The following is a 27,051-nucleotide window of genomic DNA, read 5'->3' on the forward strand; positions in this document are numbered from 1 at the left end:
CTGTTTTTATTCTGTGTTATTGCTGCGTGGGAAATATAGAAAGTAAACAGTCATGCCAATAAACTATTTTGATATTTATCAGCTTTTTTGTTTGAAATTGGACATTGATGAGAGTTTTCTCTGGTCATTTATGAAGGCAGCTCTCTAGGCTTTGAAGCAGAAGAACATCTTAATGAATTAAACAATCTGACCTTAAATAAATCACACCGAACAAACACGACCGTGGTCAGACAACTCATTTTTATTTTGACTTTAAATCACAAGACAGTAAAACCGTACACAGTTTGAGTCTTTCTCTTTGACAGTGTTGTACTATATTGCATTAAAGTGGTTGATTTATAGTGCTGGACGATATGACGATATATACTGTTACCACAAAATAAAATGTCTATCATTAGAGACTTTGCTATATCATATATCGATATATAAATGTATGGCACTATTGACACTTCAGAGTGATGAAATGCATGAATGAGAATATAAAGAGCGGGACGTGCTTGATGTTAAAAGAGTTATGAGTCTTTACTTTTGTGTCGCTCAGAAAGAAAAAATCTCTAAAAAAGCCTTCAGGTCTTGAAGGGTAAAGGCGTTTTATATAATAAAACTGCTTTCTGTGCAGTTGAAACGTGTTTTTATATTTTTTATTTGCTACAGTACTAGGGAAAGCCGAGAAAATTGTCTGTGGTGTTTCCTTTTGCCAAAAATATCAACACCCATAATGCACTTTTGACCCTCTGTCAATCTGACTGGTCGGGAATACAAAACTTCAAAAGTCTGCTGGATGATGTTTGCATGTAAATTTACTGATAATTTAATAATACATTTAAAGACAATGTCTATCAGAATTCAAATCGCCTGCTGTTAGTAATATTCCTTCTATGATACAAACTCTACAGGTTTATTAGTGAGGTCGAATGCCACAAATGCTCTTTATTTAATGGGTACATTCCTTTGCTTTTGCTTTACAGTCCATTTTTATTTTTGCCAGTCTGAGAAATTGTAGAAAAAGCAATATTGTTTCGTGAATGATTTCATACATCATTTTAATGTAAGAGACTCATAGGGAAGTTGTACTCAACCATTGATTATTTCCCTCATTGTTAGAAATGAGTCAGCAGATTCCCGACAGTAGGGATGGTGTGGTGTTTGTGGCTCACTGGGTATCATTATCATCTTGTAGAATCATCAGTATTTTACTTCTGTTAGTCAGAGTACAAATATCAGGATAAGCTGGATGAAGGTATATATACTACAGGAAATCAGAGGCATCTGCTGCTCATCCGGCAGGACACAGAGTCTACAGGACATCAGAACTGAGTGTGGAAATACAGCTTCAAATAATGCTTAATGAACATTTACATGCAGAAATTATGGTCAACCCAAACCTACAAGTGTGGCTTTAGTGGTTTGTACCATAAAGCACATGCCTTTCAGTATTCAGCGCTGAACACTTTTGTTTACTGCTTTCAGCTACAGTGTATATATCGACTGTCTGCACACAAATCATCTGGGGATTAGCTAGACTGAAAGAGGTGAAACCTGTTGTTGTGGTTGTTCACAGTCTGTTTTCTCTGTCTTTGTCTGGCATCTGATTTCCTGTGAAACTTTAGTTTTAGGCGAGCTGTAGAAATGAAACTCGCCTTGCACGCCGTGGCCCATGATGGAGATAAGAGAACAGCATAATTCTTCATATTACACAGTTATCAGTGCAGTGAGCACAGTGAGATTTCTTAAGCTCTATTATGAAAATGGATCATGCAAACACCACATCAAGTAGACTAAATATGTGTTTTTTGATAATCATTGACCCAAGTTTTCTGCTGATCCCTCTCATTGGTATCCCTTTTCTCTCTTCCCCCATCCTTTACTCTTTCCTGTTGAGTCTTTCTGAGCGCACTGACCTAATTTCTCACAGCCGGCAAGTCTTCAGGAAATGGGGCTCACCCAGCTTGCACACCTAGCAGTGGTTTGAGTGTGATCGGAAATGACAACCATAATGATTACATGAAGACAAAGGTGAAATGATCCCCCTTCATGTGGTTTTATATGTTTTTGAACAAAGTAGATTTCATGTGAGTTTCAGTGGTAGTTCAGCACGTATAAGTCTGCCAGTCTACAATCAGAAATTGCTCTTTACAAGAAACATTGCCACATACATATATGTTATATGGGATATATTTATGTCAACATATGAAATCATTCCAATTTCTAATAGGTTTGATATGTTTTTACTTTATATGAGCATATATTACATACAGAATATTGATATTTCATATATGTACATATATTACATTTGGGTATGGCTATATATACAGCTATGGAAAAAAATAAGAGACCACTTAACATTGATTTCTGAACTTGGAGTGGTCTCTTAATTTTTTCCATAGCTATATATATATATATATATATATATATATATATATATATATATATATATATATATATATATATATATATATATATAAATATATATAGTTAAGAGAACCCTCTGCTATGAACACTAAAATGCTGATCAAAATCATACTATAGATGCTGGTAGTGTAAAAGCTACATCTGATGACAATAACATCGTTCTGTAGGCCTGTGCCTTCTCCTTTGTGTCAGTATCAAATATAAGAGTGATGCTACCATTAAAGGAGAGAATATAAACACAAAATACAGAGTTTGACATCAAGCCTTGTTTTGTGCTTGTCCTTTGGACAACTAAATTGGTCATTGACTTGTCAGAGTAAAAAACTAACTTGCCTGGAAAAAATATATAATTTATTCTGAAACAAGCAACATTCTCATCAGTGTTTTATCTTCAGTGATAAACTTAAATCTGCATATTTTTGTTATTTATCCTGGGGGTATTGTATTAATATTTCTTACATAAAAATAATAATAATAATAATTCTTTAATTAATAATAATAATAATTAACCTTTATAAAGGGCATTTTCCCCTCCCCCAGTCTAATTACATTTAAGTTTATCGTTTATTTCAAATTCTTACATTTGATAAATTAAAATAGTAAGACACTATAGGGCTGTTACCAAATTAAATAATTTACACTGAAAAAGTACAACTGCATTCAATATTGTTATGAGATTCTTTAAATATTTTTGAATAAACAAATAAGAAATTTTGGTGGGAAATTTATACTTTTTAACATGAAATTAAACCGCCAGTAGATGGCGGCAAGTGACCGTCTTCATGAGTGAGCCACTGAGTCATTTATTCAAACGAATCATTCAAAAGGCTGAATCATTCAAGAATGAAGCAGTTGTTTATGATTGGGCCATTGAATCTTCACTCAACCGATTCGCTCAAAACACTGAATCATTCGAAACGGCTGAGTGTAGCTGCGAGATGCGCTGGTTCTGCTTTGTTTTGAACTATTTTCACTGCTACAATAGAACAGAAAACAGGCAATATTGCACCTAAAACATAAGTGACTAATGTTAACTTGTTTATTGAACTGTTCTATGAAATTAGTGTCAATATCGAGGTGATATTCAGGAATTCAGCACTTTCGGTCGTGTGCTGCTTAACTTTGTCATATGTCGTAAATAGCAAGCTATAAAACCCCCACAATTTCTATTGCAACATGATAACTGAGTTTCTTTGTGTGAGCCGAGCTCATTTGTTTTGAATTCTCCTCAAGAGTTTATGTGCGCCTCAACAGCGCAATAGGCTATCACCACCAATATACATTAGGATATATTACTATCCACTATCAATCGCCACTTAAGCTAAATGAATCATTGTCGTGTTTTGGTTGTTATTGACATTTTAATCAAGCTACTTATCTGGTCAGGAAAGTAAAATTCTCTTTCAAACCAAAAAAATCCACAAGCCTATGTTCCGGGGCTCAGCCCTGGCCCAATTTAACCCCTGTATGTATATATACAGCTATGGAAAAAATTAAGAGACCACTCCAAGTTCAGAAATCAATGTTAAGTGGTCTCTTATTTTTTTCCATTTTTCATATATAGTACATTTATTATCAGTGAACCCTTACCTACATCCTTAACATAACTTTTCTGATTTGTGAAATCTTTTAGGGTACATTTTTGATCAGGTGACTCTTCCTGAAATCCTTCACTATTGTGATTTTCCACAGTTCAGTGTGGGTCAGTTAACCCCTTAGCATTCCAGTCAAATTTGTCTAAAACGCCTGAAAAAAGGCATACCCAAAATAAATTGCTTACTGTTCTTGAACCATTTGCAGTATATGCATGGTTTTGGTATCTTTTGAAAGGGGACACTCTGAGGTTTGTTCATAAGCAGTCAGAATCACTGTGACTCTTACTGCTATTGAGTAATAGAATTTGGAACACACTGAAAAATGGTAAAAAATATTCTGCCTACTTTTTTTTTGTAAACAGATGCCTTAAAAAGAGGGCAGTCAGAAAATTAATTTATTGCTATTTTCCATCTTCTTAGGACACAAATAATACTGTTTCATGAGGTTTTTTTAAAGTCTTTTATTTTTGTCTTTTATCTCCAGGAGTATACATTTTTGGGGAGTATAAATTCATTGAAAACCGAATGCTTGTTTAGCAATGCGTGATCAGAAATAACAATTTCATGATTTTTCAACAATAATCACTAAAAAATTACTTCAGCAACATTTGACAAAATATTCAAAGCCAGGAACCAGATTCAGAGTGATTCAGTGAATCAGATTTGACCTTCATCAGAGTCCCGTCAGATTCAGATTGATTCAGTGAATCAGATTTGACCTTCATCAGAGTCCCGTCAGATTCAGAGTGATTCAGTGAATCAGACCTGACCTTCATCAGAGTCCCATCAGATTCAGAGTGATTCAGTGAATCAGACCTGACCTTCATCAAAGTCCCATCAGATTCAGAGTGATTCAATGAATCAGACTTGACCTTCATCAGAGTCCCGTCAGATTCAGATTGATTCGGTGAATCAGATTTGACCTTCATCAGAGTTCCGTCAGATTCAGAGTGATTCAGTGAATCAGACCTGACCTTCATCAGAGTCCCATCAGATTCAGAGTGATTCAGTGAATCAGACCTGACCTTCATCAAAGTCCCATCAGATTCAGAGTGATTCAATGAATCAGACTTGACCTTCATCAGAGTCCCGTCAGATTCAGATTGATTCAGTGAATCAGATTTGACCTTCATCAGAGTTCCGTCAGATTCAGAGTGATTCAGTGAATCAGACCTGATCTTCATCAGAGTCCTGCAGATTCAGAGTGATTCAGTGAATCAGACTTGACCTTCATCAGAGTCCCGTCAGATTCAGATTGATTCAGTGAATCAGATTTGACCTTCATCAGAGTTCCGTCAGATTCAGAGTGATTCAGTGAATCAGACCTGATCTTCATCAGAGTCCTGCAGATTCAGAGTGATTCAGTGAATCAGACCTGACCTTCATCAGAGTCCCATCAGATTCAGAGTGATTCAGTGAATCAGATTTGATCTTCATCAGAGTCCCGTCAGATTCAGGATCCCTGATAGAAACACATAATCATAAGCACATCAGAATAAATCATCATCCGTCTGTGGGATTCAGTAAAAGTCTCAGTCTTTCTCTCAGTTTGATTCACTCACCTCTTGTCTAAATCATTGCAGACGGACGGCACTGCCTTTGAAAAACATCTGAGAACAGATTGACACTTATTATTAAATATTATTATATTCACCAAAGTACTTATTCAGGAAGATTTTTAAGATTTTAAGCCACTGCCTTAAAATCTTTAATAATCATTAAATATGACTACTGATAAAATGATCATTTCACTCATTGTTAGTCATGGTTTCTATCAATCATAATTGAGCTTTTTAAAATCTATTTTGAAGTCTGTCTGACACAGTTAAAGCTTCTGGACTCACCTGAAGATCCTTTTCCTCAGCGTGAAACAGAAAAATGCCAGAAGAAGGAATATCAAGAGAACAGAAATCCACCACAACTGATCTATACAAGCCATATAGACAATAAATACATAAATACATAAACCAGTGAAATTATATTCATAACAATGATGAATCAATATTAGATTTTAAAGGGTTTAAAGCTCTTGATGTTTTACCTGAGCACTGGAGAGACGGAGTCACTTCATCGAGAACATCTTTAAAACACACAATGATCACAAACATCAGACAACAAAGGCCTGTTCACATTCAAACTGGATTGAGTCTGAATCAGATCTGAATCAGTGCTTTATTAGTGAATTTGTTTATCAGCTGAAACTCACCTGAGTTTAGAGTCGCTTCAGTTTCATTCCTCACTGAAAAACACATTCATAATCATCATGATTCACTTACAGAAGATTCACTTCAACACAGAGTTTGATCTGAATCAGGACAGATTCACTTCAACACAGAGTTTGATCTGAAGCAGGACAGATTCACTTCAACACAGAGCTTGATCTGAATCAGGACAGATTCACTTCAACACAGAGTTTGATCTGAATCAGGACAGATTCACTTCAACACAGAGTTTGATCTGAATCAGGACAGATTCACTTCAACACAGAGTTTGATCTGAATCAGGACAGATTCACTTCAACACAGAGTTTGATCTGAATCAGGACAGATTCACTTCAACACAGAGTTTGATCTGAATCAGAACAGATTCACTTCAACACAGAGTTTGATCTGAAGCAGGACAGATTCACTTCGACACAGAGTTTGATCTGAATCAGGACAGATTCACTTCAACACAGAGTTTGATCTGAATCAGGTCAGATTCACTCCAACACAGAGTTTGATCTGAAGCAGGACAGATTCACTCCAACACAGAGTTTGATCTGAATCAGGACAGATTCACTTCAACACAGAGTTTGATCTGAAGCAGGACAGATTCACTCCAACACAGAGTTTGATCTGAATCAGGACAGATTCACTTCAACACAGAGTTTGATCTGAAGCAGGACAGATTCACTCCAACACAGAGTTTGATCTGAATCAGGACAGATTCACTTCAACACAGAGTTTGATCTGAATCAGGACAGATTCACTTCAACACAGAGTCTGATCTGAATCAGGACAGATTCACTTCAACACAGAGTTTGATCTGAATCAGGACAGATTCACTTCAACACAGAGTTTGATCTGAATCAGGACAGACTGATGTTTTTACTCACCTCTGAAGATGCTCTCACAACTGAAATGAGTCTGTAATGAAAGAAAAAATACTTAGAGATTAATTAATAAAGTTCATTAGGAATTAATCAATTAATGGTGTAAGAGTTTATTGTGTGTTTCTTAACTGACTAATGCTGTAAAAGTTTATTGTGTTTATGTTTCTGATGCATCTGTACAGGTAAGAACATCATAATTTCTGTTTGGTTTAAATATGAGAATATAAATGTGTTGAGAGACAAATCAAGATAAGTTACTCCATCAGCAGAATCACAGATGATCTCATGAATCAGATTCACACAGCGAGAAGTGACGAGTCGATCAGATGATACAGACGTCACAGGATACATCAGTTTGTGTGGATTCGATGGATCTGCTAACAGACGCCAATCCTGCTCCAAATTAAGAGGATTAAATAATGTATATCTGTGTGTTTATGTGTGTGTGTGTGTGTGTGTGTGTGTGTGTGTGTGTGTGTGTGTGTGATGGTGTGTACTTGTTTATATTACATCGTGGGGTAATATAAACCTGAGTTCACATACATCGTTGGTTGGGAGTCCCAAGATCAGACTGTGGCAAGGCAGAAGTCTGAGCAGACTAACGGTGTCGGTGATTGGTGGAAAGGTTAAGGGGCGTGAAACACGGTAGGGGCGTGAAAACATATGCGTGAAACACGGTAGGGGCGTGACACTATGCCGACCACAATAATAATAATAATAATAATAATAATAATAATAATAATAAATAGCATACAATTTATTTTTGTTTTAAAATTTAAATTAAAGTAAATTAAATAAATAGAAATGAGCTATAATGCTTTATCTGTCATATAAAATAATTTTGGTGAGCATTTATTATTTTCAGATATCAGGCAATGTAGGCTAATTACGCAATCACTCAGTTAAAGAAACAAACACAAGTGCGCGCTTAGGAAGAATTCAAACAGTAGCCATTGATTTTGTAAATTTAAGCCTCAAAATGGTCAAATTTGTTATTAAAGGAGAAAAGCTAAATGTGGAAGATAAAATGAAGGAACACATGCAAACAAGATGAGTCGCAGTATCAGCAGTAAAGGTAAGAAGAATGGAAGAATCAGAGATGGGCCTTCCTGTTTGCTCTGTAGTAAAGTACTTGACAAGCAAAACCTACAATTTCAAAAGACTGAACTGTGAATTCGATGTGTTTGTTTGATGTATTTTAAATCAGTAAAAATAACCGCATCAGCGCACCCGCGGCTGGATGAGCCCAACTCTGCGCGCGCTCGCGGATCCGATGCTGTGCGAGGGATTGCGACGTGACAGAATGCTTGATATCGTCAGAGATTGTTAGCCTACAGTGCGCTCAGTGTTGTTTGTAAAAAGAGCTGAGTAACATTTGCTTATTAAGGCATTCATGTGATTGTTTGGTGACTATTGCGATGCTGTTGAAGAGAGTCATAATGAGTTAAATAGCAAGTTAAAGTGATACAGTTTGTGTGTTCATTGAGCATTACTGATAATTATTGTAAAGCTAATGTCAGTAAGTTAGTTTTAATTTGTTATTTATTGTGTGCAACATCTTGGTATAATAGTATTATCTGCTAATACCATAACATTAAATCTGATTGGTTTGCATTGGTGACGTCATATGTAAATTATTTGCGGACCTTGAGACTTGCACTTGGACCATTGTGCGGCCCACTGGGAAAAAATTTGAGAACCACGGTAGGGGATTCACGAGACTATGGAAGGCCGTTTCAGCATAAAAACGTTCCAGCGTTACTCGTCGTAATTATATTTTTACTAGTAACAATTAAATTAAAGAGCTCTATAATTTAATTTGTACTAGTAACAATTACAATTATAGAGCTCTATAATTCAATTTTTACTAGTAACAATTATGATTGTAGAGCTCTCTAATTGAATTATAGAGCTCTGCAATTGTATTCTTACTAGTAACAACTGAATTGTAGAGCTCTATAATTCAGTTTTTACTAGTAACAATTCCAATTAGAGAGCTCTACAATTCATTTATTACTAGTAAGAATTCAATTGCAGAGCTCTGTAATTCAATTGTTACTAGTAATAATCCAATTGCAGAGCTCTACAATTCCACTAGAGAGCTCTCTAATTCAATTGTTACTAGTAAAAACTGAATTATAGAGCTCTCTAATTGTAATTGTTACTATAAAAATCTGAATTAGAGAGCTCTTTAATTAAATTCTTACTAGTAACAATTCTAATTACAGAGCTCTATAATTGTATTATTACTAGTAAAAACTCCTATTCATGAGATGCAAAACAGATTGCAGATATCCCGCCTACAAAAGTGCGTTTCAAAATAAAAGCCCTGTGGTTCTAAAGTATCCTGAAATATTTTACAGACTTGGGTAACATATTAATCATGTTCACATTAAAGCAAAATTAAGATGATGCCTGAGATGAAAGCCTATATTTAGTCGTTGTATTCATTCACCTTTGTATATTGGTAAAGCTAAGAGCCAAGAACACTCCATGTCACTGGACATAATATAGGGTGAAATGCCCTAAGCCACCCAAAGTGTTTTGACAAACTTGATATTAAGGAGTATAAATTCATTTTAAATATTTACAGTGTTTAGTATTGTTATGCAATAATAGAATGATTATCGCGGATATCTAATACAAAATAAACACCTCTAGTTGATTATCAATTTGTGTTAATAATAGGCGATTTGGCGCTGGGATGTGTTGTTTTTGAAATTATGTTGTTGAGTGCTCGTTGTCACTGTTATCAGAGGCGCGTGCAACAGGGTTCACAGCGCTCGTGCACACGGATTAGCACTTCAATCTATCGCTGTTGCGGAGACTCTCTATTCGATACGTTGAAATCACAAAAAATAAAATACATATAAACGTGTCCCTGCTCTTGATATACAATCACTGATGAAAATCTTTGGTTTTAATGAGAAAATTTTTATTACACATGGTTGGATTAGAACTGGGAACCTTTTGCACCCTAAACAGAGAAACTGCCACTAGTCCATCAGGACATTGAATTATCAGAGGCGGATCGTCATATTTATTAACTAATGTACATACTCTCGAGACTAACGACATTGTATTATAGCAGATGTAGGAAAACTATAATATTTGAACACATTTATAATTTTAATATCATATTATTATTATTATTGTAATAATAATACAACATACCCCCCCCCCCCCATACACATTCTTGTCCCACCCACTTTGTAAAACAAAGTTACGCCAATGACCCCAGTTGAATATGCATAAGGCACGATTAGCATAATGATATGTCGCCGAATACAGAGCTCTCTAATTCTAATTGTTACTAGTAAGAACTGAATTATGGAGCTCTGTAACTTAATTCTTACTAGTAACAATTCAATTAGAGAGCTCTGTAATTCAATTAGAGAGCTCTATAATTGTAATTGTTACTAGTAAGAATTGAATTAGAGAGCTCTATAATTAAAAATGAATGGAAGTCAATGGAGACATATGACTAGTAATAAATGAATTGTAGAGCTCTCTAATTGTAATTGTTACTAGTAACAATTCAATTAGAGAGCTCTATAATCATAATTGTTAGTAAAAAATGAATTATAGAGCTCTATAATCATAATTGTTACTAGAAAAAAATGAATTATAGAGCTCTATAATTGTAATTGTTACTAGTACAAATTAAATTATAGAGCTCTTTAATTTAATTGTTACTAGTAAAAATATAATTACGACGAGTAACGCTGGAACGTTTTTATGCTGAAATGGCCTTCCATACGAGACCACAGGAAGAGCTAGAAATGTGGCTGCACAGCAACATTTACCCAGCCCGACCCTCCGCCCCGTTTCCCTTTTTTTTATTTATATATTTTTTTAACTAACATGAAATATTACAGAGCTCTTGAAGGGACATGGTGGTGGGATTTTTTTTCAAAGCTCACATATTAGAAATGCTTAATAAATGTATTTATTCACTCTTATTTTACTCAGAATCAGACTGATTTATTTAAAATATTACTATATGGCTGGCTTAAAATGCATCCAAAAAAGTGTGGAAATTAAAAACCACACATATTTACTTTTAATAAGCAATATAACAAATGGTCTATTATTTATTCAATTTATTATTAAATGTTTATTTCCAACCTATTTTGGATTCATTTTAAGCAAGTAATACAGTAATTTTTAAACAATAGTTGAGTTAAATAAAACAACCCAGCAGGTTGGGTTATTTTTAAGACAGATTTTTGTATGGTGTACTGTACTGTAACTGGTTAACCATTAACCAACAGTAAGTATTTTAACTTATAAATAACCTACTATAGTTTGCTACATGGTAAAAAAGCTACACATGTGAGCAAACAAACAAACAAACAAACATATGAGTCAGTCATGTATGTGTCACATTTGATTAAATTCAGAAATAATACCGGTGAATGAAGCAAAATGTTACAATGTGCAAACATAAACACTAAAAACAGCTATTTTACTTACCCTTTTTCTCCACAAAAAAATCTGTTTTTAATTTAACGGTTTTCAGAGCAGAACAAGAATTTTAAAAATGTAAGTACAACCAAGCCTAAATGAATTAATTTAGGCTAAAGCAATTAAAGTGAATTTATTCGGCACGAATCCAAACGTTTCCATATTGGCGATGTATTTGGATGCTATTCTGTTATTTATTTTGTGAACTTCACGTGCGTTTCATTATCAGCGTAACAGTGAAACCCCAGACCATACTTTCTAATGATGTCACCAAGAGGCAACATATAGATGCAAAACAAAATGGGTCCGAGTACTGACCCCTGTGGGACGCCCTGCTGAACTCATTTGTTTTTTCCCAGGCAAACATGCTGAAAACGATCAGAGAGATAATATTTAAACCATTTAAACACAACCCAGAGATGACTGACAAAGCACACAACCTATCAAGGAGGATGATGGGACATATGGTGTCAAAAGCAGCACTGATGTCTAGCAGGACTTAAATGTTCCAAACACTCGTATCAGCAGAAGTAAGAAGGTCATTTGTCAGTGTCTGTGCGGTGTCCGGATCGGAATGCAGATTGGAACGGATTCAATATTGTTTTTGGACAAATATTGCTGTAGCTGACCAAATTCTCCTCTTTCCTGAAGAAAGCAGCCACAAGTCACCTTCAGCAATTCATTTATTTTTCACACACAAAGCACTTGCATGCTTTTCCACAGCAGCACATGATCAATCACAAAGATGCTTATTTTAGAAACACAATCAGTGCAGAATCTTAAAATCTGGAAAACAGTTTTTGAGGTTTTCAGGGTATTTTCAGGTTTTAATCAGACTCTGAATAACAGATTCAGAGATTGACCCTATTGTATCCTCAGTGTGTGTGTGTGTGTGTGTGTGTGTGTGTTTGCGTCACTGTGGTTTACTGTGTGAATAATCAGACTCATAACTAACGCTCTCTTTGACTAACATTGGTGCGTGTGCCGTAGGTTACAGACTCTGCATTTTTCAATATTTCACTCAATTTCACTGTGGAGAGAAACCAGTGTTTGTTTCACCAAGTGATCAGAATGCATTGAACGATGACTGTTCAAAGTCAAAATATGAAAGTGAAATAATTTCAGGAACGCAAACAAAAACATTATTTTAATCTGCATGTACCCAAGTAGCAACAAAAGTGCCATTAAAAAATGAGTTGTTTTTTTTAGATCTAATTCTAAAATATCTGTTAGTAATAGTCTGGTAACCAAAACCTCCTCTCGTCTCATCTCAGGTCGCTTTCTGTTCGCTCTAAGGGTCAGTTGTAGCCCAATGGTTAGAGAGTCGGACTTGTAATTCACATAGGAAGCAGGAGACGACGAGATGATAAAAATGAGCATAGTTTATTGCTCAGACTTCATCTGATCAGCATAATGTACAGCAAGAATGATTACAAAATTCATAACGGTTCATCTTATAAAATCCTAAAGAGGGAGACGATCTCCTTCATCTCATTCACGAAGACAAGGAAAATCACAAGGTTAGTGTCATGATCACCGTCTGTTCCTGTCAGTTCCCAGACTACATCTCCCATCATCCTCTCTGCCACTCACCTGCACACACTTAACACTAATCACTAATCACCACACCCAGCTGCAGCTCATTACCAGGACTATAAAAGACTCTTACACACATCACCTCACTGCTAGGTCTTGTTTTCCCTGTGTGACATCTCCAAGCGTTGTTTCTGTTTCCCTGTCTGTTCCGGTTCCGGTTCCTGTTGCTGATCCCTGTCTGGTTCTACAGTTCTGTGATTGTTAGCTGCCTGCCTTTTGACCTCTGCCTGTTCTCTGACTACGATTCTGCCTGTCTCTGATGTTCCTGTTCGCCCCGTCTGACCATGCCTGTACGACCACGCTCAACATTTAATAAAGCTTTGCATGTGGATCTTACTCTGAGTCCCGCCTTCGTTACAGTTAGACAACTTACAAAGCATTACAAGAGCAAGAAATGTAACAATACAAAATATATAAATAGTATAAATGGGTAAATGAGAATGAGTGAAAAAGTGGTTTAAATGTGATTGACTGTAAATGATTCGTGTCACTGCTCTCGAAACACAGCTGAAAACAGATTGAATCTGATTATATACTGTTATATTCAAATATTTTCTACACTGATTTCTTCATTAAATATGACTTCATGTCAGATATTCCATGGTTTGATAAAGTAAAATGATAAATAATATTTTCACTTATAAAGTCAGACTCATAATCTAGTTTCCATGACTATTTCAAAACACAATGAATCACTCGTGACTCACCTGAAGATCCTTTTACGCAGCATGAAACAGATCAAGAGCAGAAGAACAATCATGATGAAGAAAAGAGCAGAAATCCACCAGAACTGATCTAAACAAGCCATACAAAATAAAATCAGATCTGATCTAGACAATCAACAACACAATACAATCATCTGAATGAATCAACTATATATTAAAAAAAAAAATTCTTCTCTTTCTCTAAACTTTGGTGTTTCTTATATGTGATCTTTCATCATCTGAACTCACGTGAATCTGGAGTTTGCGTCGATCCGCTGCTGGAGTCTGTGTCATTAAACACTGAAAAACACATTCATAATCATCATGATTCACTTACAGAAGATTCACTTCAACACAGAGTCTGATCTGAATCAGGACAGATTCACTTCAACACAGAGTCTGATCTGAATCAGGACAGATTTATTTCAACACAGAGTTTGATCTGAATCAGGACAAATTCACTTCAACTGAGTTTGATCTGAATCAGGACAGATTCACTTCAACACAGAGTCTGATCTGAATCAGGATTCACTTCAACACAGCGTTTGATCTGAATCAGGACAGATTCACTTCAACTGAGTTTGATCTGAATCAGGACAGATTTATTTCAACACAGAGTTTGATCTGAATCAGGACAGATTCACTTCAACACAGAGTTTGATCTGAATCAGGACAGATTCACTTCAACACAGAGTCTGATCTGAATCAGGACAGATTCTCTTCAACACAGAGTTTGATCTGAATCAGGTCAGATTCACTTCAACACAGAGTCTGATCTGAATCAGGACAGATTCACTTCAACACAGAGTTTGATCTGAATCAGGACAGATTCACTTCAACACAGAGTTTGATCTGAATCAGGACAGATTCACTTCAACACAGAGTCTGATCTGAATCAGGACAGATTCTCTTCAACACAGCGTTTGATCTGAATCAGGACAGATTCACTTCAACACAGAGTCTGATCTGAATCAGGACAGATTCACTTCAACACAGCGTTTGATCTGAATCAGGACAGATTCACTTCAACACAGAGTCTGATCTGAATCAGGACAGATTTATTTCAACACAGAGTTTGATCTGAATCAGGACAGATTCACTTCAACTGAGTTTGATCTGAATCAGGACAGATTCACTTCAACACAGAGTCTGATCTGAATCAGGACATATATGTGTGTCTCTTTAATGAATGTCTGTAATAATGTCAAGGCAGATTCTCACAGTAATGAATGTGTTTGAAGTGTATCAGAAGTGAATATCAGTCATCATTTCCTCTCCTTCATGTCACTCCAAACCTCTTAAGACTTTAATTTTAATGGACCAAAAACAGTAAGATTCTCTTGGTCTCTCTCACCTCTGAACACGGTCTCATGTGTGATCTGAAATGAAAGAAAGAATCATCAGAGCAGTGTTTAGTGTTCATGAAGGATTCATTACTGTGTGAGTTTGTGTTCATGTTGAACTGCAGCTCTAATGATTCATAATTAAATCAAAAGAACATGATCATCATTTCTGTGTTTAAATATGAAAACAGATGAATGTTGAGAGAGATTGAGTTGATTTACTCTTTTAAAATGACACTGAATCTCATGATGAAGTTCATCCACACAGTAAGATGTGACGAGTCGATCAGATTTTACAGACGTCACAGGATACATCAGTTTGTGTGGATCTGATGGATCTGCTAACAGACGCCCGTCCTGGAGAAATCAAACACAAGAGGATCAAGTAATGTATCTGAGTGAGTATGATGGTGTAGTCTAAGGACAGAAATGTTTTGGTTAGAAATGAATGTCCTTACAAAGATAGTAAAATTAGTTAGGCCGCACAAAAACAAGATGTTTTATATGAGACTAAATGATGACTCGATATACTATGCTCCTTCACTACACTATCCATAAACCCACTCATTGAATCTGATTGGCTGAGAGCCGTCTCCAGCTGTACAATACTTTATTATTAGCACTGGAACCGTTTCAGCGTTTGTGTCACTCCGCTTGCAGCGACTCTCATGGCGGTCGAGCAAATCCACCATATTTTTGCAAATAACGAATGTAGTTTTAAGAGTATTTTTTAGGCAGATCACGTGGTTATAGCAAAACCAACGAATCCAGCACCATTACCGAATGTCATAACACTAAACAAGGAAGTTGTTTTAGCGCTGTGTGAAATCCCCTTAACTGTTAAAAGGACAAAGATAAATTCTTTTGCGGATTTCCAACTGATTTTTGTAATGGATATTATGGATATTGACTTGAAGCAGGATTTTTTTATCAGATGCAGGAAATTCTCGCTCAGGTGATCTCTCTGTCATAATGCTCTACACAGAATACAGTGATAACACACTAAAAAAAAATGTTGTATCACAATATCAAATATCAGCACTCTGTGATTCACGTCAGCACGTAAACATGGTTTATGAGGACAGTTCCTGTATCAAAAAACATACTAAAGAGTGTTTTGAAATTCAAAAACGCATACATTTTCCTGTGATGGATAGGTTTAGGGGTTGTGTAGGGAGATATAATGTACAGTTTTTACAGTATAAAAACCATTACGCCTATGGAGAGTCCCTGTAAACCACATATACAAGTATATGTGTGTGTCATGGTGTAGTTTGAGGACAGAAACACACACTCACCTTTGAATACCAGCTCTGCTCACAGTCATCACTGGTTTGATTCAGTATATTAGACAGAAGTCTGTATTCAAACCCTTCTTCAGTCTGAATCTCTCCACATGTTTTATTGATTGTGTTCATGTTCCAGTGCTGAAAACAGAAGATAAATGTTTTAAACAAAGAACCAAATGACTGCAGTATATTAACATTGAATGACGTGTTGAAGAACAAACATTTACACAAATGTGGAAAAGCTGTAGTGATGTCCATTTAAACCAGTGAAAATAACTCTTAAAATATGATGTTTTCAACAAATAACCTCAATTTTAATCTTTTCCTTACAAAGCATCACATTTTAGATTAAAGTACGTTTATATGTTTGACACAAGAGGGCGCTGTAACTATGAAATAATGAAAGTGAAAGTATAGATCTCTACTGCAAAATCTGGACAACTTTAACAACAACAACAACAAACAAACAATAAAAATACAAATCCATTTGTGCTACAAATGAGTAAACCTTAATTATTCTAAACAGAACCTTCATAATAGTCAGCAAAAAAAAAAAAAAAAAAAAAAAAAATTGAAAAAGTATAAAAATTAGTTTGGGAGGAAACGAGGATGTTAAAATGTAAAATGTTTCAGAAAAACAATGTGTGAGTAAATCAGCTCAGATCTCAGACTGACTGAAACTCGATTTATTTATTCACACCGTTATTACAATATTTACATACTAACTTCCAAATATCATAATCCATTTAAACCATTTTTAAGTCTTGTAATATCCTATCCTTTATGGCGCAAAACTATCAAAGTGTGAAAAACTAATGCTGAGCATAAAAGTGCAAAAACTTATATTAAAGTTATAACTTTACTAAAACTTTATAACTTCATGACTATCGTATCACCATTTGAATAGACTGAATCGATGGATCCTTAGTCAAAATAAGTGATGAAAGCAGAAAACTGAAATATTTTCTTCCGGAAACACGCTGGACTTCAGCTCGTGTTTTCATTTTGGCACAGGGGAGACCTAAAGCGCCGCTGCACAGACCGATCGTAGTATGACATCAAAGTACCGCGAGAGTGATTACAGAACAGACGCTCCATATGCTTTTGCTCTCGCGGTACTTTGATGTCATACACCGATCAGTATGTGCAGCGCTGGATCAAGTCCAACAATTACGTAGCATTTCTGGAAATGATATGCTCTATGACGTCTGCTTGAAATGAAACGCATAAACACAATCTGCGAACACACTTCACTGTGATTGGTTGAAGTAAATCGAAAGTTTACGCTGCACACACACACACACACACACACACACACACACGGGTAAAGCGCTGAGAGTTAACCCTTTCACAGTGTTGGCACGGGTAGGCTATCTGCCGATCCCAATTTAAAAAAAAAAAAAATCACAATAAAAAAAAAAACTTAGGCTACTTAAAAAACATTTTTGCATAAAAGTGTGTATACGTTTCGTTTAATGTAAAGCATATTGTGCCCAGACGTTGATGTAAATAATACAATTTTATTTGCACGAAACCACGAGATTATGAATTGTTTGAGAGGAGACGGAAATTACAAACGTTTTGAACCATTTAAGATATTTTAGACTTTTACGTCCTTCGCGCTTTAAAAAATTTAAAGTCATTATTTTAAGGACAGATCTACAGATCCTGGTTTACAGCAGACAAAAATACTGACACATATATTAGGCTACTCTAATAAAAACCATGATTTTCTGACAGAGGAGTTAAATATTGCGCATAATCAGAGCCGCATCGAGTCAAAGAAGGCACACGAAAACATTTTACACGTGAACTTCAGGAATATAATCATTTGACAATATAACAAGTCATAAAACAGTTGACAATGAAACTGTTGCCTATTAAAACGGATATCAGCTACTGAACATGTGTCATACCTTAAGCGAACTGCTGGGACAAAGTTGATAAGAGCAGAAAGAAATTCCTCTTGCACCGCTTGTTTGGTATATGAGCCAATATGGGCAAAGAGAGGGGAACCCAAACACACGAGAAACATTGCGTAATAAGCTGATAGCCAATGAGAAGAGACACACGAGAAACAACGTAATAAACTGATAGCCAATGAGAAGAGAGGAGCGCTGTGTGTGACTGTGATCGTGTTGTGCTTTCACTTTACACTAGGCTTGTTTGAGATGCGCCTGGCCTCGCCTGAAGTTCAGCCGAGAGTAGGCGGCTGCAGTTAGGGGAGGAGTGAAAAAAGTGCAGGCAAGACGGACAATTCTCCGTTCTCGTAGTGCATCAGACACCTGCGAGATCAAAGGCGGATATCGCGGGATTCACACTCGTGCGCTGTGTTGCTGATAAACTGGATGTAATTTAAGTTCTGTTGCTTTTATATGAAAATAAACATAATGAACAATACACCCAAAGTACTTGTTATTTATTTCCATTCGAAATATGTGTGTATCAATCATTTTTACTTTAATTATAGACATGTTTTTATATATATATTTTTATAAATGACAACGTTCGCATAACCCATAGAGAGATCACTGTGTCAGAGAGTTTGGGAATATTCACACATTATTTTTACACATAAAAACATGATATTAGAGTTTTAAAATTAAACATTTTAAATCAGATCAATACATCACGGTTGTTTAAACCAATAAGCTTTAAGCTGTGTCGTCATCAAGTTGTTTCCCATCGTGCTTTTGGTCAGCGCAGTCGGTGGAGAGCAACTGCGCTCGACTGCAGAATCCGACACGTCCGACACATTATTTCTCAATTTATTTTATCAGAAGCAACTTTAAAGAACGTCATTGGTCAACTCCACCATGTGCTGGAGTTTTTAATCAAGAAGATCAAATTAAACAAAGCTGTATCAGGACAGATGTGTAAAAATAATTCCGCTCCATCTCGCGCACAGTTGGGCGCGCGAGCCTAACAAAGTAGCCTTTATATTAAACGTGAGCGCTGTCTAGTGGATTTTCAAGCGCTCGAGTCACTTGCGGTCTCAAAAATTGGGCTTATACTTTGTATAGTATCAGCATTTGTAAAGTATACTTGGGCTTTACACCATCATTCACCAGCTCTACTGATAGTTAGCGAAGGATGAACAAACTATATATGTTTCAGTATTGCAATAGTAACTTTGAAACTTTCTCACATCTGTCGGCTAATACACCTGATGTTGTTGTGGTTAATGAGGAGTCTAGAGAAGTGTTCATTTCGGAGGTTGCTTGCACTTTTGACTCCAGTATGGAGGAAGCCTTTATGAGTAAAGCTGTTGAATACCAACCACTTTTAAACATCATTTCAGAGATAGGTTATCGGGCTTGATTTCTTGTTTTCATATTTGGCAGCTTAGGACATACACACAGGCTGGTAGTAAAGGGGCTTCAACAGCTTGGGATGCCCAAAAAAGGGCTAAACGGTTAGCAAGGTATTGTGCTCTGTCTGCTATTATAGGTGTTGCTATTTATACCCATAAAAACTGAGAGTTATGCTTAATATTGTGATGATCTTTGGAATTCACTGGTTTTCTGCATTAATTGTCAGGAAATGTCATCTGATCAAAGTCACACAATCATAATCATATTGTCTTTATTGAACACACACATTCGCAGAGCTGCAGGAAAGGGAAGTGATATCTGTGAATGACGTAAACTGATGTTGTTATTGTGACAAACTGTTTTGTTATGAGTGTTCATGAGTGAGTTAAACTGCTCACTGTTCTTCAGAAAAATACTATCCTCAGATTTCCCAGCATCAACATTGACTGTGAAAGTCCTTGATAATGTCTATTAAATCATAGTTTTGGAGAATGTTGTCCTCAATAATACACATTAAGAGTGACAGTCACTAAATCAACGGTGACGTAGATTCACATTTGAAACCACGTTTAACCAGTCACACTCAGACCACCAAAGTTCTTACCAAACCATATCTGATTGGTTAAAACACTCGGAAGGGTGGAGCTAACAGACCTGTTTAAAAACAAATGTCATGCATTTTAGCATTGCCTTGACTTGTGCGGACCGACCATCATCCTGCCTGCACATGAGACCTCTTCAAGAGCTCACTAAAACCCATCAACTTCCCTGCAAGAACCTTCACTGAACTTCATTGACTCGATCAACTCGTTAGATTAGTTTGTGTGTATTAGAGTAGTTCAATAAAGTCTTGTTTTGATTTTTCACATATATCAGTGTCTTGTGCTGTGCTTGCCAAATTACTGCCTTAAACTTTCACGCATCTCCTTTCGGCATATATGGATTTCTTCTTGGTTTGACTCTCTCTGCACTGTCTATGGTCCTGGATTGCTCATTGATCTCTCGGTCTCTCTCTCTCTCTCTCCGCACCTGCTCTCACCTTTGGACTGTTTGCTGTTCTGACTGACTCCGATATAGCGAACTCTGCCTGGACTGACTCGCTCTCTCTGCCCTGCTGGAGTTGTTGGCCTGGCCCTCTGATCTTCTGTTTCATTAATTAAGTGGCCTTAACTACTATGTACTTACATCAAAAATAAGTACAATGTACTTATTGGGTTCATATTCAATTGCAAAACACTTTTGCTGCTATTGAGGTGGGGTACGGGTAAGGTTAGGGACAGGTTTGGTGGTATGGCTAGGTTTAAGGGTAGGAGTAAGGGTTAAGGGATGGGTCAACAGTGTAATTATAAATGTAATTACAGAAATTAATTACAGATGTAATTACATGCAGGTGTTTTAAAATATAAGTACAATGTAAAAACATGTATGTACATAATAAGTGCATTGTATCAAATGATTAATTTTAATGTAAGTACACAGTAGTTAAGGTCACTTAATATAAAGTGGGTCCAATTAAGTTTGATTTGCTGCTATATATCCCCGCTTTTGCACACGCTTAGAGTTTGTGTGAAATGCACTTAGAAAAGGAAGTTAAAGAACAACCTCGATCCATCCCTCCCTCGGTGCTGGGCCTGGTGTTGGTGTGTGTGTGTGTGTGTGTGTGTGTGTAACAGTCACCTCTGTATACCAGCTCTGCTCACAGTCAGGATCATTGACTGTTTGATTCAGAATCACAGGCAGAATCACGAACACAAACCCCACTGAGGACTGAATCTCTCCACACGTCATGTTGATGTTGTGCATCTTTGAACTCAATGAAGAACCTGTTTTAAAATAACAGAACAAATTACTACATTATATTTCTATTGCATTACAAGGGTTTTCTCGGAATAAACATTTCTGGAAAGGGTAATTTAACAGTGAAAATGTTAAGAGAATCACCTTCTATAATTTATCATTACATTGACATTTGGGGCATCGACTGCAATGTGCAAAAATTCTTTGTCCAAGCTGATCCAATTTTCAGTGGACACAGACACAGTATGCTATACGAGCAGAAAACTCATCTTGAAGGCGGTCTAGCAGACGCTAGATATTTTACTTCATAATATTTTTTTACACAAACTCATCGCTTCGCTTCAGAAGTCCTTTATTAACCCCCGGAGCCGTGTGGAGCACATTTATGATGTATGAATGTGGATGGAGACACTTTCTTCAGCTCATACTCGTTGGTCACACTCACTGCCATTATAAAGCTTGGATGCGTCAGGATATTTATTAATATATCTCAGATTCTGTTCATCAAAAAAGTCATATACACCTAGGATGGCTTGAGGGCGAGTAAAGCTTGGGCTAATTTTCATTAATTTTCAAGTGAACTAAACCTTTAAGTGGATTAACTACATCAAGAAGACTGTAGCAGTAAGGGATAATGTACATCCAGCCAATTGTTATCTCAGAATAAACTCCTCAGGGGGATCAGGACTTGCATCAGCCTGAAGGGGGTTTATTCTGCAATAACAACCGGCTGGATGTACATTATCCCAATAATTACACGGCTACTTGCCACATGAGTAAATAATTAGACACGAAATTCTGATCTGAGTCTAAATATTTTATTAGCTCTTTAAACGCAAAGCTTCCGCGGAGAGAGCAGTTGCTAGTGCGGCAAGTTCAAATTAGATGGACATTTAACGGAGACGGTACAGTCACACCACTTATTAAACAACATTTCACCACATGAATAGTTATGGGGATAAGAGATATTGATCTGAGATTAAACATTTTAAAAATCATACCTGAAATCGAACCTGTTTGTTTTCTTATAATCCAACAGTGTACAAAACAATAGTGCAAAATGTCAGCAGCTGCTTTTGTATGAAACGAGAGAGAGAGATCCACGACACTACTGGATGACATAATTAAAAAACTGAACACAAAATATGGATTTGACAGAGTTTTAATATTTTATTAGCTCACCTAACACAGAACTTTGATGAAGAACACCTATCAGGCATATAGCACTGCTGACTTCAGTTACCCGGATGAGCCTGTGTTATCTGTTTTCAGCGGTTGTTATCGGGGAACAACACACTGCTGGATGAACTGATAGATGTCTGGCAGGATTGAATAAAGCGCTTTACAAAATCAACTTTATCAATACCTTTATCTTTAACATTTAGTGAAAAATATAAGAAGAGAAAGAACATCTTTGCAGAAACCAGGCTCTTATTCTTCAATAAATCTTGAAATAACTGATCAAGGAGGACCTCATGAAAAATAAGACATTAGTTCTGCAATGTTTTTTTCTGTAAAGCTGCTTAGGGCAGGTGTTGTGCCGAATTTTGACTCCCTGCCAAATTATTACCTCCCTCGTTTAAGTCGCTATCTGATTGCCTCATCCTAACCCCACCCCTATTCCTAACCCCTCCCCACAGCTAATCCTAAACCTACCAATACTAGGGGGGTAATAAATTGAGGAAGTAGGGAATTCAGGGTAGGAATTCGGCACCACACCGGCCTGTGGCATAGGCGACATAGGCAGTTGCCTATTAGGGCACAAAATGACTAGGGTCAAAAAAGACTGGGGTGCGCCACACAAGTTTATTTTTTCTCGCCCTCTTGTGACTATCGTGTGCTCCTACACTCATATATTAAGCAAATACTGACAATTAAAAATTTTAGTACTGATCGATTATCGAACTGATTAAAATGTTAGAATAAAATAAAATTGCCAGTGATGTTTATACAGTATTTTAAAAATAGTTTTTTTTTTTTTTAAAGATCTTAAATTGAAACACTGACACTGTGAACGATTTTGCTTGAGTTAACTGCTTATTTAATTTGACTTTATTTTCTTCAAAATAAATGTAAGTTTCTGTAATGTTGTTTTAATGTCAGGTACATCACTGCTTGCTTTTAATTCACCAAAAAGTGCCCTAAATGTCTTTTGAAAGAGACCATGACTAGGACTATAATCTAGCATTCATGAATTAAAATAATTTAAGTATGCCATTTTCCACTGTATGCACAAAATGGAAATGAAGTATGTTAATTGGATTAACTAGCTTGCTGGTTAAAATCTAAATAAATTGCAATATGCAGCCTTTATTTTGTTGCCTTTGTTGTCTGTTAGACTATTTTAGGCATTCCATTCTCATATTTCTCTGTGTTGTAATAAGTAAAAACCCTTCTTGAGGTCTATCATGGCCCAAGAGTGTCTCAGTGGACTAAAGTGTCCAAAGTTGCCCTGACACACCAAACCGACGCTAAACAGCCGACGGCCAAGCAGCACGTCAGTTCTGCGCCTGCGTGAGATGAAACGCCTTTCCGAACAGTAGCTGAACAGCCAATCAGAATGATCAGATGGCCCGACGGACCGACGAGCTCCAACGCCGATTCAACATGTCGAATCGGCCGAAAAAAAGCCGACGAGGACCAACTTCAGCCGACGGTGCGGAACACACTGAGAAAACTTAGTCGGCCGACGAAGAAAAACTGCCCGACGGCCGACCATCGGCTTGGTGTGTTCCTGCCTTTATAGAAAGATAGCAGCAGAAGAGAGTCGTAGTAGCGGGAGCGCGCAAAGGGAGGCGGCGATTTTCATCAAAATAAAAACGCACTCTTGACTAATAAATTCACTCATACACTCGTTGTTTTGGGGTCTTAAACTAATCATACTTCTTCAAGATTTAAACTCGACATATTTTACTGTAATTCTGTCTATGTTAGCTCTGTTTCTTAAATGTTAGTTCATTTTTTTTCTATTTCATCGCTTATTGTGATCGTATTTTTACAGTTATGTGTCTGAAGTTGAATCGTCATTCAAACAGCAACGATAAAAACATTTTTTTTAGTTATACTTTCATTAGATTAAACTGACAAGTGAAGTTTCTATTTCTGTTATGTTTGTCCTTTCTGAAATTCCTCATTCATCAGCCTAAATCCTCCCCAGATAATAATAATAATAAAAAAAATTGATTCAAATTAATAACTATAACCATGCTAATCATAAAAAACTTACAAAAAACGGTTCACGGTCAACCGTAATTAAATGTATTTAAAAAAAATATATATTTCATACCTTAAATCGGGTCCTCCCTCAAAGTAAGTGCAGGAATCCTGTCTGTCTGTTTTTGCACGAGCCATTTATCCCAGACGTGTGACGTAACGCCGCTTTCATCCCGCTTCAGGTTCCGCGGACGCGCGCATCGAGGACGCACACTTCTGAAAGCAGAATGCCTCACGATCACGCGCACGCGGAGGCCATTGTTGTCTACCAGTTCGCAGGTTCATAATGAAATATGCCATTTCAGCTCGCCACGGCAACTTCCAGATGTTCTCCAGGTGTGTGTCTGACATGATCCTGTATAATGAACACAAGCAGAGATCGAGCGCCTCCTCGGTCCAGTCCACTATATTCCAGTCCCGTTACATTCAGTGTAAGGTGTCGAACCGATTACTGTGAAAGTTCTGGTCCTTCTGTTCCTCTGCTACTCAATCCCATTGAAGATCAGGAGTTTCAAAGTGTGAGGTGCAGTTTTCTTTCATCTTCATCAGTGACTCGATCCACAAGCATCGGTTCCGGAGTCGAGTACATTAGATCAGAATCAGTCCTAAGATACGCCAGCTTCACGATTGTTCATCATAATAAATCCATTTTCTCCCAGTACAGTGTTTGCAGATGAGCGTTTCTGTCCATCAGAAGAATCCGGATCGCTGGATCATCTGGACTGGAGCGGATCGCATAAGTGTTTCACATCTCACGGCCATTTTCACTGAATCTGACCACGACGAGCCTATAAAGATGAAAACAAACACATTCAGAACATAAAAACTAAACCAAGCCTCTACTTAATGATTTATTTGATCTAAAAAGAAACGTAAGTGCATAAAACAGAGGAAATATGATCTCACCAGGAGTGGAGCTGCTGTTCAGATGTACTTTCACTTTCGGTTCCACGTGATCGAATCACTGACACTAAAAATCTCAATATAATGATATCTGGCGCCTCCTGCTGGACACTCAGAAAACAACATCAACACACACCAGGACTGAGAAACTGGAGAAACTTGACTGAGGATATCTGTGTAAATCCCCAAATCAATCCACCAGAAGAGAGGTTCCTCTGCAGTCAGAGTCTGACATTTTCAGGAAGACTGTCTGTTATGACCCGGCTCAAAGTCACAACATAAAGAGGACACTTAACAAAATAGGTTTCAATAAAGAAAAAATAAGTTTATTTCAAGTTAATCAAATAATGTCTAGGGTCAAAATGTTAAAGAATAATAAAAGAAACAACAAATCAAATAACTGTTGGGAATGGGGTTTGTGGAGTTGAGGAAACAAATGAGAACACTAAAGTATCAACCCACTCTTCAAACAAAGACACAAAAACAAAAATGAGAGAGTGAGCTCAAATCCATGAGCCTCTTAAATAGGAGTGCCACAGGTGCAGCCCATGATCAGCACTGGAGTCCCGCCCATCAAGGAGGAGCCTCTGTCCCTGCAATCTCACAACAGAAAAAAAATCAAAGGAAAAAGGGGCAGGGCTGTAACACTGTCCCGTCACCACAGTCAACAATTTAACAGTCGGAGGAAGCAGCAAGACAGATAAATGAATGTCCTGACCTTGATTATATTTGTTCTTCTGTGTGGAGACACAGTAACAGCAGCAGGAGGAACGAAACGCCTGCTGAAAACCAGCGCTGGAAGAGGTTATGAGGAGACGCTGAAGGAGGAGCAGATGTGTCCGTGGAAATCCATTTACTCAATAATGGGAACTTGATCGACTGCTTCATATCTCAAAGCAGCTTCACAGAGATCTGTGTGTCTCAGTGTCAGTCAGAAATTATTATTATTAAAGACTGAAATACTGTCAGAGAATGAAAATCTGCTATAGAGATCTTCAGGTTTCTAAAGTCAAATCAAAGTTTCTCATAATACGAGTAAATATTAATCAAGTGTGAAAGGACACTTGACAAGGTCAATAAATTCATGATGTTGATAGTATTTGTGTGGAGTGAATCATATGAATATGAATCAATATGAATCAGATTGACAGGTCTGAGAGATTTGATTCACACATCTGTTTATTTCTCACACTTTCCTCCATCGTCTGATTCCAGCACTGAGCTTTAACAAACACACACTTCAATCATATTTCATCAACAGTCTGTCATTAATGTCCTTATCAAAGATCTTTTTCAGTGCATGATAGAGATTAAGCTGTTTAGA

General features: G+C 36.8%; 1 protein-coding gene across 4 annotated transcripts; it reads right to left on the bottom strand.

Annotated features, from left to right (window-relative positions):
* Positions 1-4,475: 4,475 nt before the first annotated feature.
* On the bottom strand, positions 4,476-25,813 carry LOC137014677 (uncharacterized). 4 transcript variants are annotated; one of them, XM_067379129.1, is made up of 12 exons: positions 25,731-25,813; positions 24,898-25,612; positions 21,492-21,637; positions 16,510-16,638; positions 15,434-15,568; positions 15,223-15,247; positions 14,118-14,168; positions 13,872-13,959; positions 7,105-7,494; positions 6,214-6,246; positions 6,049-6,087; positions 5,892-5,933 (listed from the first exon to the last, which is right to left on the bottom strand). In XM_067379129.1, exons 3-9 carry the CDS (start codon positions 21,615-21,617, stop codon positions 7,479-7,481), a joined length of 570 nt encoding a protein of 189 aa, XP_067235230.1. In that variant the 5' UTR covers positions 21,618-21,637; positions 24,898-25,612; positions 25,731-25,813; the 3' UTR covers positions 5,892-5,933; positions 6,049-6,087; positions 6,214-6,246; positions 7,105-7,478. The 4 variants fall into 4 exon arrangements, with proteins under 4 accessions (XP_067235245.1, XP_067235230.1, XP_067235237.1 ...); XM_067379136.1 differs by lacking the exons at positions 5,892-5,933; positions 6,049-6,087; positions 6,214-6,246 and having other exon boundaries at positions 7,105-7,135; positions 7,360-7,494; XM_067379120.1 differs by lacking the exons at positions 5,892-5,933; positions 6,049-6,087; positions 6,214-6,246; positions 7,105-7,494 and adding an exon at positions 10,728-13,671.
* Between the last annotated feature and the right edge of the window lie 1,238 nt (positions 25,814-27,051).

The sequence above is a fragment of the Chanodichthys erythropterus genome, chromosome 3, assembly GCF_024489055.1.
Source record: "Chanodichthys erythropterus isolate Z2021 chromosome 3, ASM2448905v1, whole genome shotgun sequence".
NCBI classification, from domain to species: domain Eukaryota; kingdom Metazoa; phylum Chordata; class Actinopteri; order Cypriniformes; family Xenocyprididae; genus Chanodichthys; species Chanodichthys erythropterus.

Bases quoted from the DNA above. Each gene is read 5' to 3' on its own strand.
- LOC137014677 (XM_067379120.1), bottom strand. From the start codon at position 21,617: ATGCACAACATCAACATGACGTGTGGAGAGATTCAGTCCTCAGTGGGG. The intron at 13,960-14,117 runs GTGAGTTCAGAT...TGGCTTGTTTAG, and splicing joins GACGCAAACTCCAGATTCAC to ATCAGTTCTGGTGGATTTCT. The intron at 13,672-13,871 runs GTGAGTCACGAG...ATCTGTTTTCAG, and splicing joins CTGCGTAAAAGGATCTTCAG to CTGTGTTTCGAGAGCAGTGA.